General features: G+C 38.5%; 1 protein-coding gene across 1 annotated transcript in view; it reads left to right on the top strand.

The window, feature by feature from the left end:
* Positions 1–480: 480 nt before the first annotated feature.
* The window catches only part of LOC140233526 (amine oxidase [flavin-containing] B-like), a 30678-nt gene continuing 12658 nt past the window's right edge, over positions 481–18500 (top strand). The window contains exons 1-4 of the mRNA XM_072313644.1: positions 481–608; positions 14742–14836; positions 15427–15564; positions 17033–17137. Of these exons, the coding sequence (XP_072169745.1) occupies positions 560–608; positions 14742–14836; positions 15427–15564; positions 17033–17137 (387 nt within the window). The 5' untranslated portion in view covers positions 481–559. The remainder of the gene's footprint in view (positions 609–14741; positions 14837–15426; positions 15565–17032; positions 17138–18500) is intronic.

Here is an 18500-nt window from a genome sequence, read left to right as displayed (position 1 = left end):
ATCGTTCTTGAAAGAGGTAAGTGAAATTCATTGGAACGCCTAGTAGGATATTCATGAAATGATTGATTTTTTAGGAACATAGAGTCAAAAATAGACGGAAGCAAGTTATTACAATACTCGTACATAAATTGCCCTAAATTAAACAAAAACAAATCTGCAATTTTTAAGAGCTTGTTGGAGGCAAACAACATATTTGTATGAGAACGTACAGGGGAATAACAGATAACACGGAGAGCTTTCTTTTGTAAGAGGAACACTCTCTCTAATTTCATTATATGCCCCTTGACGTATTTTCTATCGAAATACGCATATTAATTTTTTAATAATTTATTTAAAGAGTTTAATCCAAGCGTGCCTCTCTATGACGATCGCTCATCTGGTTATTGTTAATCGGTCGATTATTAGTATCGCCAGTTGATCGATTACGTGGTCGCGGCGTTCTTGGCCTCTATCGCTGTAAAGAGTGTACGCATTGTAAATCGTGTCGCACGCGACGACGCTGTCATTCGCCCTTCATTCGACGTTCCGCGGAGGACGCACCAGGAGTTAGTGAGGAAAGATGCCCGGGAATAAGCGACAGGTTATCGTCATCGGAGGTGGCATTAGCGGTAATAATACTGTCATTATTTTTTAGCTCCGGATTGATCGTTTGAGTTTGTTGGTGTGGTTTTGAGCCGTATATTATAATTCTGAAGTTTGACGCGCGAATGAACAGAGTTGTAGACAGAAAGAGAGTGAGGGAGCGAGTGCAACAGCGAGGGTCGCTGCCCTCACTCGTTGAGTTTGATTTTGCAAGCACCTCGACTCCAAGGGTTGACGGAGGAAGTAAAGTGTGACACTGTATCGCATCCCGGTAGATTGATTACGCGTAATGAGGAAAGCGTTTCCCATACACTTAGATTCCTCTACGACCAACATTATCAGTCAATCCCATAGGACTGTGTTCCCTTGTTTTCTTTGAGAATCATACATTTTGCGACATTTTCTCTTTTTCTTGGGTGGGGAGGGGGTTATGAAAAGTGTCAAGCTATCATTCATCACTTTATGTAACTATACAGTGACTATTCAGTTCTCGTTGTGCTTGCAAGATGAAGAGCTGTAGATTTGACATAGAAGAATGCGAGAATGATTACGAACTCGATCTCATAAATGTGTTTAGAAATAAGTAAAGAGATTTATCTTTTTATTTGTTTTTTGTTCATAAACATGAATTCCAAGGCTCACGAAAACACTCTATAGCTGTTTAATACATTCCCTTTATTGTCGATTGATGAGGCTGTATAGTTGCTCAAAGAATTTTATAGGGTATGATAATATGAAGTATTAAGGGTGCTCGTGGACAGCATCTTCGTATGTATTGGCAAATGCCGCTCATGTAATGTGTAGTATTCAGATTTCCTTTGCAGGCTATGGGTTAACTGTAATGAATGTGATTACAATCAATATTAGTTTGTTTTGATGTTTTAATTAGGTGAAAACTTATAGGCCTACAAACAGCATAGATTGCTTACTTATTTCTTGATTGATTTGTGAAATATCGCCACCGAGCTCAAACAGTAGGCTCTTAAACATTAGAGAGGTAATAGGTATGTTTGTATGCATCCGAGAATGAGAAAAAATATGTATATCCTTCCTACATTGTACATGGAAGACTATTAGACTAAACGATTTTTTTTTTTCATTTTGAATTGACTTGATCATTTATTCTGCCTTTTAAATATTCTTATACTGTCGTAGATAAGACAAAAACAAAAAACATTACCGAAACATTTCTTTGTATGACATATATATATTTCACCACTTGCGCTTGAAAACTTCCAGTCTACTTTATGAATGACAATTCCGTGTGGCATTATCCTTTTGGCAAGCCCCTCTCGCTGTATGTTGAAGACAGCCCTGCCGAGTGTCGCGCTTGGCTGAGCTCGCTTTGCTCGCCCGTTACAACGAGAAGGCCTTGACAAAAGGCTAGTCTGACGTAAGTTTTAACCCGTTGAGGACGGTTTGATTTTGCTACAACACGCATTTCCCATAGACACCTGCCCGAGTATACTCGGGACTCGTCCTCAACGGGGAGATCCTCATCGTATGGTCTGTGCCGCTTCTGACACACCCCCCCCCCCCCACTTTTTCATTTCATAAAATGATGATGACCAGTGAAAGATGACAGGCGTATCTTCAATCTCAAAATGTAGGGCCTATCAGAGATATAATTCATCTCGCTTTCCCCCTTTCATTTTTCTTTCTCTCTCTCTCTCTCTCTCTCTTTCTCCTTCCTTCTTCCTTTCTTTAAAACTGTTGTTTAATTATACAACGTCCAAGTAGATCCTTGTAAATTGATTGGAGGATTGTTGGTGACGTGATATTCAATAAGTACTCCATTCAACGCGCCGTGCAATTTTGGTTCTATTTTTGCGTGCAACTTGGTTCGATTTTTTCGTTCTATTCCACGGTTCGAGAAATTGTACGGTACTGCATGTACTGTGTGTTGCATATTGAGGATCGCATGCAGCTAGCGCAGTGTACGTGTGCGGTACATGCATGCGCTAGCTGTGACCTGTACCTACACTGATTGCACAAGCCAGAAAGACAATCGCAGTGGATCCACATGCAAGTATGGTTATATTTTTCATACATATATAGACTTCTAGGCCTACTTAGACCTACCCAACAATCCTCCAACCAAATAACAAAGATCTACTTGGACGTTGTATAAAACAAATAGTGTATGGTCTTTACTCGTGCAATGGAACGAGATTTCGCACTCGGTGAAAGATGAGGCGCACTATTCAACTCGGCTTCGCCTCGTTCAATAGAGCGCCTCTGTCTTCCACCTCGTGCGAAATCTCGTACCATTGCACTCGTGACCATTCACTATTTGTATATTATTTTCACATGATGCTGCACAAAGTGCATATATTAAGTAGTAATTAATTGTTCATATGTCATAAGATTCTGTAGAATCCCATGTCCAAATTCCGTTACGCATTGCAGAGAATATTACATTGTAAGATATATGTACATGTATAAGATAATTCAATGATAAGGAATACAGTCCCTGGTGATGATTTACGCGTTTACGTTACCGGAGTTGCATTATTTGGTGGCTACCTGTAAGCTGTCCTTTTTTGGTGTATCTTAATTAAGCAATTATGACATCAAGCATTTTATTAGCTACTTTCAGATTCTTACAACTGTCGCTGACAATCACAAAATTAAAGGGATAGTACAGTATTGGTGGAGGTGAAAATTAGGCTTTTAACTTTTTTTGAGATACCAAGAAAACACTTATGATGTAGTACAGAACATACCATTAATAAGAGGAATTAAGAGTTTATTTCATCAAAATAGGGTTTGAAATTACTGAAACATCCAAAAACAAAGTAAAACAAAGCGATCGTAATAAAATGTGGGTCCCACACTTTATTAGAATCGCTCTTTTTTGGATATCTCAGCCATTTCAAAACCAATTTTCATCAAATAAACATTGAATTCCTCATAGAATTACATGCTCTTTCATATTTCATAAGAGGTTTCTCATTATCTCACCAAAAAATGTTAGAAACCTAAAATTAGGTCTCAACCAAAACTATACAATCCCTTTAATGGAACAATTCTTTCGCTATGTTGATTTAAAATGTTTGAAATGTTGTTATCTTCATAAAGATAGGACATGGCTTTTCAATGGTTATTCGAGACGTTAACAATCATTATCCAGGCACCTACCCATAATCTAATCGGAGGGCAAAGGTGTGCACCCAACGACCCGCAGGGTCTACAGCAAGCACAAAATGACGATCATCAAATAAATGTCACCCGCTCTCTGCGCTTAGTATAGATGAGCCTGAAGTTAGTTGTTATACTGGCAGCTATAGATCCGCGACCCTACACCAAAATGAATAAATATGTAAACTAAAAATAGATAAAATGAATATCTAAAGAGGATAAAAATTATGCTCTGCGCATGTGCGAGACAGCTGCTCCCAATAGAGCATGGGTTAGGCGCGTCATAGCATTAAGCTATCTAAAGCTGCCTAATCTGGAGCTGCCTAATTACTCCCTTAGAGCAGACGTCCGAATTGATGGGACACGCTAACTGAAATGACATAGAAACTCCTCCGGCCATAATTGTATTATTTTGTTTAATACTATAGTCTGCGTTTGGCTTTGGAAAATAATGAAAAAATGTCTGTTACATCTAAGATCGTACATTTAAGGCGGAAGCATGACACAGTATGTCAAAGATATGAAACAACTCTAGGTGTATCGTAATGAACAGGCGTTAAAACTTGTTTAAAAAAGTTTTGGTGTCCTATTTTTTTTTTCGAAGAGATGGTTCTTGTACAACTATTCTGACCACATTTCGATCATTACCAAGAGGATTTTTTTTTTTGCGTTGCACTATGTTTAATTGTTTGTTTTTTAGCAATGTTACAAAAAAAACCCTGAAAAACTGAACGTATTTGATGAAATTTTCAGAGTAGGTCCATTGTGCAGAAGAAACAGGTAATTGGTTTCTGGTTGTCGTCCAGGGCCCTGTTTCATAAAGTTATTCGTAAAGTTACGAACAGCTTACGAACGTCATTACTGAAACATCATTCATCCATGTTTTATTTTCATTTACAAACAATATACATTGCTTTGCAATACAAGCGTCAAAATGATGATATCCTTTTGCCTTTGTGCCTTTACGGTAACCTTTGGCTCACTGTTTTTATCCTCAAAATTGCGTACAGGTTTGGAGGGGTTCTTGTTTTTGTTGTTGTTGATGTTGTTGTTGACGTTGTTGTTGATGTTGTTGTTCTTCTTCTTCTTTGTGAGATTTCTACATTAGAACATTGTTCCGGTGAAATAACAGAGGTTAGTCCTTATTGTCAATTAGAAAACGACGGCAGTATATAATGGATAGAATCACTTTAACAGCAGAAACAATTCAAATATTGATGCGTGCAAATCACCTGTTATTTTGATAATACATTTTCGCGTGTGTTCATGTGAGTTTCCCCCGGGGTTGATATCATGTCCGTTGATGTCGCCATGAATTGGGGCTTATCATTGTGCCACCATACACATTAAATCTTCCACTAATGTAGGAGTGGATGTAACAATTCGAGAATCAGATGATCGATTTGTAGTATGATATTTCCCTTGATTAGTCGAAAACAGCTGCGGTGATGGGAGCTAAAAGTGAGAAAAGCGGGAAGTCCATAATGACTGTGACATAATGGCGTACGGTGAAGACCTGTAGGATGAAGGAGATAGAGAAAATGGGCGCATCGAGATGAATACTCTCTATTCACAATGCGAATTTAATTAGGAGCGAAACGCTAATGAGCACGAGCGAGAAAAGAGGACGAGCCCACGGAGCAAGATGAGCTTCTTACGCAATGGTGATCGTCCCTAATTAGGGAGTTGGGGGTAAGGACCTTTATTAGTCTTCGTGCAGAGCCGGCATTTAGGTCCTTTGAAACTACCAGGGACGGAAGCGAATGTATTCATCTACGAATGTTATGTTCGTGTGTGTGTGTGTGTGTGCGTGTCTGTGTCTATGCGCGCGCGCGTACGTTTTGATAAACAAAAAGAAACACGTAACAGACAGACGGAAAATAATGAGAGGGAAGGCGGGAGGAGGGGGGTGAGAAAGAAAAAGAGGGATGATGCTGATTTCGGGCTAATTCATGGCAATGTTAGATAGCATACACCAATGTACACGTATGTGTTTAGGCGAAGGATACAGACGAAATTATAATGTTCAAGAAAACAAACAGAAAAACAGGTTGACATCCAAATATTATGATAAACACTTTTTTTTAGACAATACTGACAAGTTACCCTGCATACCTACATGCGCGTAGATATAATGAATAGTTACCTTCATTAATTTTTCCAGTATTCAAGAGGGCTGTGTGTGACTGGCCATATGTTTTATCAACTCTCAACAGTTACTTAAGTGTGACATATTGCCTGATGTGCCAAACGTTCATGTCCATTGAGTTTTTGTCAATGTGGCATAATCGTATGTCTATAGTCATATCAGTCTTTTGCGAGAATGAATTGCTGAATGTAAATAAAGGCCGAGATAGTGGATCGCACGCAGATCTGTTTGACTGAGACGCAGACGAACTGCGATAACACAATCTTAGACTATATTCCCAATCAATTAATGCTTTCATATCACGTGACGAATGACGTGATTTATCTTACAGCATTGTCATTGTCGGAAGACCAGAAGCAATTTATAGACATGACGCAGATTATATTTCGACTCTCATGAAGTCTTCATAATCTTGATAGATAGCGAGGATTTGGGTCTGGGAAGACTCAAATTGCAGTCGACGTACGAATTGCGTGTTTGCATGACTTATGAATTACTTTCATATCTATATAAAGTATGTAAAAAAGCTGCAAACACATCATTTGTATTCACATTTAATTTGAATTACCGCCGTGCAGGTAGATCTGCTTCAACATCCAGCAACCAAAAAATTGTTGCGACCATTGACAAAGATTGACAACCAATTGCAATCAGCGACCAAACCCAGAAATTCTGTTTTCGAGCACCTTCCGAACGTTTTGTGAACAACACAAGATCTAATGATGAATAGGTGTTAGCCCACATAAGGTTTGGAAGATACTAGTAGTCGGCAGCTGGTCGGCGACTGGTCGGCGACTAAACAGTGCTAATTAGAGACCACTAGCTATCAGTCGCCGATTCGTTGGTAATGTCTGTTTGGGGCTCGGCAACCATTTAAATATTGTTACAGTATTACACATGAACAGCAATACTCTAAACAAGTTTTAGTATTCTACAGGCTTTGTTAGCATGGCTCTGTTCTAACAAGTCCAGATGTGATCAAGTGGGGACAAAAATGGTGCGGCATGGGCTGATGTGTGAACAGGGAGGTCTCTTCCCACCTCCCTGGTGTGAGGCTATGGATATCAGGAAGGGTAGTGTTTGGGAGTATGGAAATCTTAAAGCAGAGAAAGGAAAGCACGGAAAAGCTGTGTTTCTCACCTCATGATGGAACCTCCTGTGTTCCATGAACTGTTGCAGAGGTAGATTTTATTCGCATTTACTACATGATATATCGTATACGTGTATATTTCACATGAGAGCGTGATACATGACTTGAATCGGTAGAAGTTCGATGGATGATAGTTACTTAGAGAATGTGTTATGCATGTCCGTGTTATCCGGTTTCTTTCCGCGATACTTGACATAGAGAAGGTATAATTCTTGTAGAGTCCTTCATCGTAAACAATGGTAAAAACACACAATTCGATATTGTGTTTACTGATTTTCTTCGTACAGTGTCGTATGGTGAGCAAAAGTCTGTACCTGTGACATTAGCACAGAAACAGTTTATCATGTCATCTGGTATTCTAGACCACAGTATACATATACAATATGTACTTGTAAAATATGAAAATGTGGAAAGTATAGAAGCTAAGTGGTATCCATACCGAACACTTGCCCAGCACAATACATGACTGACGGCAACTCAGTGAAAGATTTTGAAGCAGATGGAATTTTCCCCACTTAATTGGTGATAATGAATGACATGTCACCATCGAATGCCCTCAGAACTCAATAAGTACGTATCATGGCTACAAAGGGGTTTGTCATTCTGCAGGGTGTCGTTGATTGATGCAAACTACAAGTGTATTAAGTTTATATGTGTGGACGTTGTCGCTATGGGTCAGCACCTGACCGTCGTGTCTTCAACTAGGCGGACGTCAACACGGTCAAAGCTCCACCAAACACTAATAACTTCCTGCCACGCGGGATCCTTGTCAGAGACCTCTGACGAAGATCGAAAAATCAGCCCCTTTTTGACCCCATTTTACTTCACTGGCTCGCTATTATTGGACAAGCAGTTTTTCAGCAGCTTTTTTTGTTCGTTATTAAAAAAAAAAAGATTTATTGTTTTCATCTGGTCGATGACGACTTGGCAAATGGTTGCCTCTCCGACTTTAAGCAAAAAATAAAATGCTCGGCATTGGTCTAAAATTGTTCGGTAAATTATTGTCCGGCAACTGCTTGCCAACCAAAAATGTTCATACCAAGGACCAGAAAGCATTGAAGACCTACCTTAAAGAGGAAAAAATGGTTTTCGACCAACGAATAAAACCTCTAGCCGTCAAAAGCCCGTCGGCGCCCGTCCCCGAACCCTGAAAACCATTTACCGACTTCCAAAAAGCTTTTTAAGACCTCTGACAACCAACTGCCTACCTGCGATTTCAGAGGTCGTAGAATGGTCGGCAACCGGTCTTGGCATATGTATGACCGGGACTGCAATAGTTATGGTCAATCTTGTTTTGGCATTTCCACTTTGAGACAGTAGTCAGTGATTCATGATTCCACAGGAAACATGAAAAGTAGAACTATTACCTTTGTCATTCTCAGTAGCAATCTGTCTTAACTGTCTTTTCTTTTTAAATATCTTATCTTCTGTAAGTTTCGTAAAAACAGCATTCTGCTGCATGCCCTCTCAACCTCGACTTTTATTTTTTTCTTCTTCTTGCTGGGATTGGAATGGCCAGCAAAAAAAACGTGTATCATACATGTTACACATTTTTTTTTTTGTATTTACAATTAATCATAATAATAAGGTCTTATTCATCCAGGGTGGCCTCTTCAGTGTTGCCACTGCTCTACCAGAGGGCCCTGCCATTATTAATACCCTAGCGTTGCCAGGTACCCATTTATACACCTGGGTCGAGAGGGACATGGTGGGTAAAAACATCTTGTCCAAGGACGTAAGCACTGGGCGGGACTCGAACTCGGGTTCTCCGGGTTGGGAGTCGGGAGTCTTATCCACTGTGCCACAGTGCCCCCACAATTGTTGTCAATGCCAACCGCGAGATCATTTTTTTTTATTATTATTATTATCAAATCTCTTCTCTCCTAAAATTCTACAAGTTTCGTGAGACCAGCTTTCTACTATTTATCCCAGCTCGATCCCTATACTCGGTGATTTATTTGTTTATTTATTCATTTGTTCATTCATTTATTTCATTGCTGGTCTTGGGATATGTTGTGAAATGGGCGTATATCAGATATAACATAACTACACATGATAATGTATTGACGTATATATAGTTCTGTTACAGCAATAACTTCTACCTTAGGCGTGAATTATGCTAGCTATATATACAATCAGGAATCCAACCGAAAATGAAACCGCAGAAAAACTGTCTAATGGACTCTGGAACGCAACGAGTATCAGTTACCTGTCATCATGGAATCATGTCACGTGTATTCACCTACATGCCATATCAGCATCCTACCTCTTCCCGCCATATTTACTATGTTCTCAACTTCAAGTGCTATGTTCTCAAGTTCTGTTGACCTACATGGCGTTTTCCTTTGTGATCACGAGGAAAGGAGGGAGTAGCATGCTAAGCTTTCATATTGGAAGAGGGTCTCGGAAGTGGTGAGGAGACCATGAGGTTTCGTTTCGTTTCGTTTATTCATTCCAATAACAAATAAGTGGTCACAAAACACATAAAACAATAATCAATCGAAATTATATAAATTAAATCAAATAAATTACATAATGCAAACAAATAAAGTTAAAGTTTGCATATTTGCCAAATCAAACAAATTCTAAAGAGAATTGAAAGATTAAAAGCAAACACTGAAACGTTTTGTTGTTTTTGTTGCTGTTGTTTTACAAACAATTGAAAAATGATACCAATTTATTTGACTTACTTGCATGAATTACAGCGAACTTTCAAACGATGCAAAGATGGAGCATACACGTGATGATACGATTCAATTCAACTCAATTCAATTCAATTCATTTATTTTCATTCTTCTTTTTCCAACAAAACATAACACAAGATAAACCAGGTATTACATCATAAACAAAAACATTTGCCTTTGCAATAGATAAATGATATCGATAAACATAAGAGCGCATACTGGCAAAAAAAAAATAATACAAAGTCCTGCTTCAGTTGAAAAAAAAGAAGAATAGAGAGGTCCACTAAAAAGCAAAGCTTGTATATTGCGAACCACTCATAAAACTTATGAATTACTTATTTACAGACACTTGTCACAAATATGATATACGACAGGACGGGACAAAACAGAAGAAACACAACAACATGACACAACTTGCCAGAATAAGAGATGAAAATGGACTGGCAGAATATTACATACAACTGTATATAGCGAAATAATGGTGAGGTTGCAGTGATTTGTCTTATTAGAAATGTCAAGCGAATTTAAACTGGTTTGGTTTCTTAGTGCCTTTTTTTGTGAATAATTGAACATCACGATAATATGTGCAACAAAAAACGCATACCATTAGAATGGCGCTCAAGGCTCTGTGAAGAATAACCAGGATGTATTTTTTTTTTTCGAAGTTAAGTTTCAACATTTTTCGCAATGAAACAACTAAAAAAAGATCCATGAAATGATAAACATAAAAGCGAGGAGGTAAAAACTGGCCAACAGTAAGTTCACGATTTTTTCCAGCATTTTATTTTGTATTACATGTATAAAGGAATAATGTGGTACACGTCAATTAATCACTTATCTGTTTGTTACATTCAAACAATACTGTACTCAGTACCTTTCTTCAATTAACTTTGTTTCATATTTATGTATATGAAAAACAAATGCAAAAAAAAATATCAAGCAATCACTCTATCAATCTGCTCGTCCAACATGTCCAATGTCTGAACTTATTCCCCCCTGCAATGCCAATGAGACGTCAATCCACCAAAAACCCTTCCACTTTTTTTTATCGTTCCACAATCCTCCTCACAGAAGTAATTGTATGGAAAGCGCTACGATCAAGGACAATACCAAAGCAAAGTTTTCTGATTACTGGTTCTTATTTTCAGTATTTTGTTTTGTGTCTGTTTGTTTGTTTGTTTGTTTGTTTGTTTTTTGTTGTTGTTTTTTTTTTTACTTTTTGGCTACTTTATAAGCCCCTGGGTGTCATTGGCGCTCTGATTATGGTGTATACAGCTGTACTTTGTCCCACCTCCCCGCTTTGTATCCAGTCTATCTGATGGAAATTTGAGAAGCTTGGAATGATATTAATATTTGACACGCTGTAAACAGGATCACATGGAGAGAAATGTGATAAGGAATTTATTGTTCAAGTTCATCGGATAGGTCCTGCCGTCGCCTGCATTGCAGAATGCCTAGTTGTGACCCGCCGTGTACATAAAAACATGACACCACGCAATGCCAACGTATAGAAGTCGTAAAATGTTGTTTAGCACAGCAGCAAATATGACAAGACAATTTTATTGATACGATGAACTTGCCGCATTTCTGATCAATATATTATGTCTAAAATTCCACTTTAACGAGGAGGGCTACCAGTATACTGAAGGCGTAGTATTGCCAGAAAACCAGAATTACCAGAAATTCACTCCAGTCAGTACAACAAGCTAGGACACGTCGTTTAGTTATGTTTCGTTGATTTTGTGGAATGACCTAAAATGAGATTACTAAAAAAATTTAATGGTCATGATACAAAACGTAACAAGGAGTGTTGAACATCTGTAAACAGTAAACAAATATAAGTGTAAACAACTTTGTTGTAGTTAATCACTTGTCAAATTTAATAGTCGTTAAATGTTGTTTTTATAGGGAGTTGCTCCTGACAATCAACAAAGGCAAAATCTGAAACGATCCTTACATTCAATGTTTCGGGTCCGTGTCAATAGAAGGACTCACAGAAATCCAATGCTTGTAGCCTTTAGGTGTTTTATAATAGCTTCTTACAAGCAAAAATAAAGTCATTGCCAAATATAGAACTGTTCTTTGCGCAAATAAAGAAAGTAGAAGCACAAGACTGTGGCTGCAAAACTGTACATAATTTCACCTATCGTTTGCAAGAGTTCTAACCTAAAATAAGGTAGAGGCACACTGAAATTTGATCATGAAAAGTCCGCTCTGAAATCATAGTCTATGTCAACCTCTAATTTAATGCATATTTATGTATTCTGTAGACATAATAAAATATTTGAACACAGGCAAACGCTAATTATACTATTTTCGTCTTATCTATTCATGAGAACCGTGGAAGGCAAGAAGACTTCTTTTTATCACACCAGTTTTCTTGGTTCTGTTGCTAGAAACTCGACTTGGAATTAAAAACGCACCTTTTCATCGAACACATGTATCGCCGAAAGAGACTTGCGTTCGATTTTTTAAGTTACGTTGAAATGCAATGTTTCTAGCAAAGGGGTGCAGGAATGTCTAATATCACACATCTACATGTCGTATTTCACCCATGCACACTCCTTAAAAGAAAATATGAGAAAGGAAAAGGCTCTCGCTAAATGTTTCCTTTCCGGCGTACTGTTCACCTTTCTACCTACCAGTTCAAGATTTAATTCTCTTTCTCCACTGCTGTCTCTGTCTGCCCCTCTCTCTCTCTCTCTCTCTCTCTCTCTCTCTCTCTCTCTTGCTGCGAAAACTTAAATGTTTAGGTTATAATCGTGGCACTCCGTCCAACAAGGTATCCCCAAATTGAACGTATATACCGTATGCACCATCAAAAATATGAAATATGAACAATGAATGTGAAATATGTGAAGGCCTACATCTATATAAAGACAAATAGATAGATACATTAAGCAATATTTAAGTTATATATGTATATGTATATATATATATATATATATATATATATATATATATGTTCATTTATTTATCTATGTATTCAAAAATTCATATATATATATATATATATATATATATATATATACATACATATGTGACCGTGCACCACAAAACAAACAAAAAGTCGCACCCTTGATTTTACATGAGGACCCAAAACAGGTGAAATGGGTCAATTAAGTCAATCTTGAGTTTTTCATATTTTCTGAAGGAGCTATCTTTCTTCTACATTATTCTTGAGTTTGGGATCATAACACGAATGGGAAAAAAGTGTTTTCAGCAGTTTTTCTACAACCCTTTTTTTTGGGGGGGGGGGGGGGAGAGTAGAATGATCAGTTATGTATTAGAGGCCCCTTTTCATTTCTTGAAATCCTTTGTGCACTCTTCGCTTTCAAGTCTAATATCTTTTGAAAGGATAACGCTACTGCTTTGTAAGTTGGCATTAATCATGGACAGAATGTGTTAATAGAACATGCTCAATTTCACCTTAATCTCTTCATTGTTGTTGCTGCGGTCGTTGACATCCTGTGTTTTGTCCCTTTCATCGCACAGCTAGTGCGGCGTGGTGAAAGATCAAGCACTTGAACAGACCCCATACTTCAGAGCTTCTTTTCTCAGTTCACACTTTCCCAGAGTATGTGCTTTCTTTGCAGTATTTAGGCAGGTTAGGGGAGTCCATTTGAATTGAGTTATACATCATTTTGAATCTTAGAGTCTGCACTTTCAGAATCTGCCCTTAACTAAAAATCCATGTCTGGCGACTTTTTGTTGGTTTTGTGATGCAAGGTCATATATATATATATATATATATATATATATACATATAGATATAGATATAGATATATCATAAAAAAGTACAGAATTTAATAGGCTGGAAAGTGTTGTTTGATAATGACTTAGCTGAACAATTATGTTTCAGTCGAAGCCTCGTCAGGAACATGAGCTCTTATTTTGCAGTTGAACACTTTCAGCTATTGCCGTTCGCACTTTACCTGCTATACATAATTGACGATTAGGTTAAAAAAGGGGGAAAAGAAAGAAGCCTACGAGTGTATTGTGAATGTGATCTACGTACGAATACATTCACATTTCAATGGCAGCGACCATGGTGATCTTGCCCCATGCCTTAGTACGTGGCGTCCAGTATGCAAGCCTGTTTTGAATCAGGATGGTATCATTGCACTAGAAATGACTGGCTGGGAATATGAACCTTTCCTCCCATCATATCTCGTCTAGAATAACGCCGTGGGCGAAAACATGAAGACAGAGGCTAACATAGAGTCACATAATGCCGAGTTCTCGATCGGGCAGGACTCAATTGAATGCTTGGCAAACAGGAACCTCATTCTGCGAAAGACGTTTATAAGGGGTGATAGAGGTTAGCACAGTCGAAACCTTTGGGGCAAGAGCGAGATTATATTTAGCAGGCACGAGAATACAAGCCAAAGGGTTGCAAGCAGGTTTCCAATAACTCATGATGCTATATTTGGACTCACCTTTATGACATTTCTCATCACACAAGTGTATGTTTATCACTTTATCACTGGGGCGCTATGTCTAACAATGTCTAAGCAGCGTGCATGTGGGCTTGTTACTATTCAATGACATCTTCTTCTCTTTCATAATATTCTAGACAATCTAGTCAATGCAAGATTCAGCAGTTTTTGCTCCGTCCACCCCACCCCTTTCTCCCCCACCCCCTCCCTCCATCACCATCTCCATTGAATCAAAGAGCTCCAAATACCTTGACTCGACGTCATGAAAGAGTGAACATGAGCCGCTCAGACTTTCATTTTGAATTAAAGTCTATAATATGACAGAAAACTCGAACTTCGCATCAATAATAACTCCATGCAATTCCCGTGACAGTTTGACGGCGATGTGGTTTTTTTTTTCTTCGATTAACAGCTGGTAGAACATAAAGAAGAACATTCTTTCTCTTTCTTTCTTTCTCTCTCTCCCTCAACCTCTGTTTCCTTCTCTTTGCAAGTGCTAAACAGATCTTTTTTATTATTCACATTTTAATTCAGAAAAAAGACACATTTCAATGAATAATATTCCATATGAATAATATTCCTATTTCTTCTTCCAGGTTTATCCGCAGCTAAGCTACTCCATGATGAGGGCGTTGACGTGCTGGTGCTTGAGGCACGGAACAGGGTCGGAGGACGGACGCATACCCTTAGGGTGAGATAATCTGTCGTTGGAGGAGCATGAGGGGACCAGTAGGGGTATAGTGTGAGGGCGGGGTCAGGGGGCGTGGCACTTGTGATTTACACTAACCGTGTTAACATGTCAGAACATTGTCGTAGGCTTCAGCAGTTTGCTTCCAAACTGGATTTCAACATGCATGCTCAATAAAACGTCGTATCATTACAGTGTATATCTAAACAATCATCACGACGATATTCTGATAAAGTTGCTTTCTGTTAAGGATTGGTATTTGGATGATTGGTAGTAAATATGTTGCAAGGAATTCATAAATCTTCATCAACTTCTTGATTGTGCTAAAACTTTTTGATTTATATCCAGTTTTGCTGTTATTATGTGTTTTAAATGATCAAGTTCTTCAATAGGTTGCTACTATCTTACGTTTGAAACGTATATTGTCATAACACTGTTTGTGCCTCTCTATCATGCATTTTGCTAGCAAAGTGCTCATGATATGATATCTTGTATATTGTAGCTTGCCAGTCTTTGTTCCTTACCCCTTACCATGGATATTTGATCGACCGACTTTTTTTTTGTTCATAAACTTGTCACCTTCCAATCTTCAGAATGACAACATAAAATATGTCGACATCGGTGGATCCTACGTAGGACCTACGCAGAACCGCGTCATCCGCATGGCCAACGAGCTCGGCATCAAGAACTACCGAGTTTTCGACGAGGACGCGGCCATTGCCTCTCTCCATGTAGGTTTCTGGAAGTTTCCCAACCATTTGTTCACCTGTGCATTACTGCTGAACCATAAAAGCGTGTAAATTTGATATTTTTGATTGGACTCACTTAGTGAAAATCACGGAGAGAACAGTTTCGTGACTCGTCCGAGTCACTTCTTACAGCATGAAAAAAAAGCTACCTGGATGAATCAAAATCTGCATCGATATATTGAATGAACCATCCTACATTTGTGACCCGCTACAACAAAAGGATCCTAAAGTCGCTGACGGCTGAGCCGAGAAAATCGAGTTTGAAGTCACATCATCAAAATTGGTCAAAACAATCGGATTTCTGCTTTTGGCATAATTTTGTAGTCTAATGTTTTGTCTATCATCTGCCGAAATTTTGAAGCTAGATGATCAAAGGAAAGGCAAGAAATCGGCGTTTTTCTGGGCCATGATTTTCCGACTTTCAACGTAACAGAAACGTGTCCGAAGATTTGTATTTAGCGCCGCAGATAGACTCCGCCCCTAGCAACAAGGGAGTGATCTTATTGGTCAGTGCGTGGCATCCTGATTACTGATTGGTTGTGCGTAGACCGCTGGCGCTAAGCTTGAATGAACATCGCGGAGGTCGCTATTAAGAGCATGCCTTCTATTGTCAAGTGGTGAAAACTGTCTCGCCTCGCCTTGGTCATGATAGCGTCGGAAGGAAAACTTTGAAGGCGTTTTTCTCGAAACTCTGATTTCCTCAACCACTTGGCATGCACTAATAAAATCATCGATATCTCCACAACCGAGTACTTTTATGAGTTGTGCCATATATGAAATTATAGTAGAAGAGTAAGAGAATAAGGAATTGCCATTTTCAGAAAATTGTCCTCCCCGACTTTCGGATCCTTTTGTTGTAGCATTTATTAAAAGAAAAAAAAAAAGAAGTCTTGATTTTCTTCGCGGAAACATACCGAAAACCATGTATATTGTTATGTTCGTAATGAGAATGACTAAAAAAGAAATTGGGGGAGAAAATAAGATTGACTCTTGCTTGTTTGGCATGCCTTAATTGCGCCAACGTAAGCGAGTAATAGTCCCCAGCGCTAAAGTTTTGTTCAGAGAGTGAATCTAAGTAATGGACTTCTGAATTATCAAACTGCGTACAGATTGTCTGCTTCTACTTAAAAGTGTTATCAACAACATAGATTAACAGGGACAATGAATGTAGCTGTCCTTTGAAATCTTGCATCTTCGAGTTTATGATATTTGCCGGATTTAGTGCAGTGAATATGAATAGGTAGATATTAATTTTTGGTCTTTCATAGATTCAGTAATCGTATATTCTTTATTGGTAGTTGGCTTGTCATCTTATTATGTTTCTATGCAGATTCGGCACAACTGATGTCATATAGATGGTTTGTGACGTAATCCTAGTTAGAAAATGAATTGCCGTGCAAAAGAACTGTCAAAAAATGTGATACTTACTTTTCGTCCATATGTCAAACAGGGTCGCACCAAAAGGTATGACGGCGTGATGCCGAATTCTTGGAATCCATTCGTCAATATGGACATCGTCAACTTCTGGAGGCTGGTAGACAAGCTGGGGAAAGAGGTAATGTTGATGTGATTGACAAGGGGTCATCCCACGAGACATACAGCTTACGAGTTTGGCATTGAAAAAATGTGAATAAAGCTTGTTATCAATATCTCATCAACGGGTCATTCTAACCTCCATCCTGCAGAGTAGTATGAGGGCGTATATACATACAATGTTTGGTGAGTTTTTGTTTTCTTCTCAGAAGAATTAAGATTACGATTCTGGGAAATTTCAAGATGCGTTGCAAAATGAATAACAGTGACAAGACATCTTCATAAGATATCAACTTACCATGATCTTGAAAAAGACACCCTCTCAAATATTCACAGTTCCAAATATTAATGCAACAATGAAAGTCCATGTGGTAACCAACTGACCTGTTTTAGACGTAGACAGGTCATTCCTGTCTACCTAAAGAATATTGTAGCTACAGGTAAGTTTGACTAACATTATTGTAAGTAACATGACCATCTTGTGCCGTAACCTGCCACGTTGATATTGAATTCGCCATCTTTTTTGCAATCGCCATTGGCAATTGGTATTCGTGACCCCGTGTAGGAGACCTTTTCTCGTAAGCGCCAATAAAACATCAATCAGTGTCTTCTTGATCTCCATCTAGGCTGCACCATATCGCCTGGAAAGGTTAAAAGAATTAAGAATAACTGCAAGGGAAGTTTGTACAAAACAGACAGGTGAAAATGCCTTTCAATGCCTTAGTTTGTTCTGTTGGGGACGGCATACGGTTTGCAGGAAGGACATGCAGCTTTTGCCTACTCTTCCTCCTCCTGCTTGTCCTCGTTTCACTCCCCTTCTCTCCGTCCTCTTATTCTCCAACTAGTTTCTCCTCTTCCCTCATTTTGATGATGTTTTAGCCTTCCTATTCTTCTGCTTACCCTTCTGATCCTCCTGCTCCTGCTTCGACGTCTATCTATCCTCTGTCTTCTTCTTTTTCGTCTCTTCTTCTTCTTCTTCTCCCTTTCATTCTTCTTGTTCTTGTTCTTCTTGTCCTTCTTTTTCTTCATATTCTTTCCTTTCCCTTCATTTCATTTACAACATTACAAAACATGTTACATACACATACCCTGATGCTGGAAAGAACAGTGTCCCACAGTGTGAGAAACACAGTGTGAACACAATGTGAACACAATGTGGAATCTCTTCACAATGTTAAATTCGAGCGCTTTAACTGTGTGAACACATTGTGAATAATAATAATAATAATAATAATAATAATAATAATAATAATATAGACATTTTTAACGCGCAACATATCCACTCAATGGTGCTCTAGGCGCTCACAATCAATGTTTAAATCCGACAGTATATAACATATAAATGAATGATCTATTCACAGTGTGACACAGATCATTACCCCGGA

This window comes from Diadema setosum, chromosome 9 (genome assembly GCF_964275005.1).
Source record: "Diadema setosum chromosome 9, eeDiaSeto1, whole genome shotgun sequence".
Classification (NCBI taxonomy): domain Eukaryota; kingdom Metazoa; phylum Echinodermata; class Echinoidea; order Diadematoida; family Diadematidae; genus Diadema; species Diadema setosum.
This window is presented reverse-complemented; position numbering and strand designations above follow the sequence as displayed.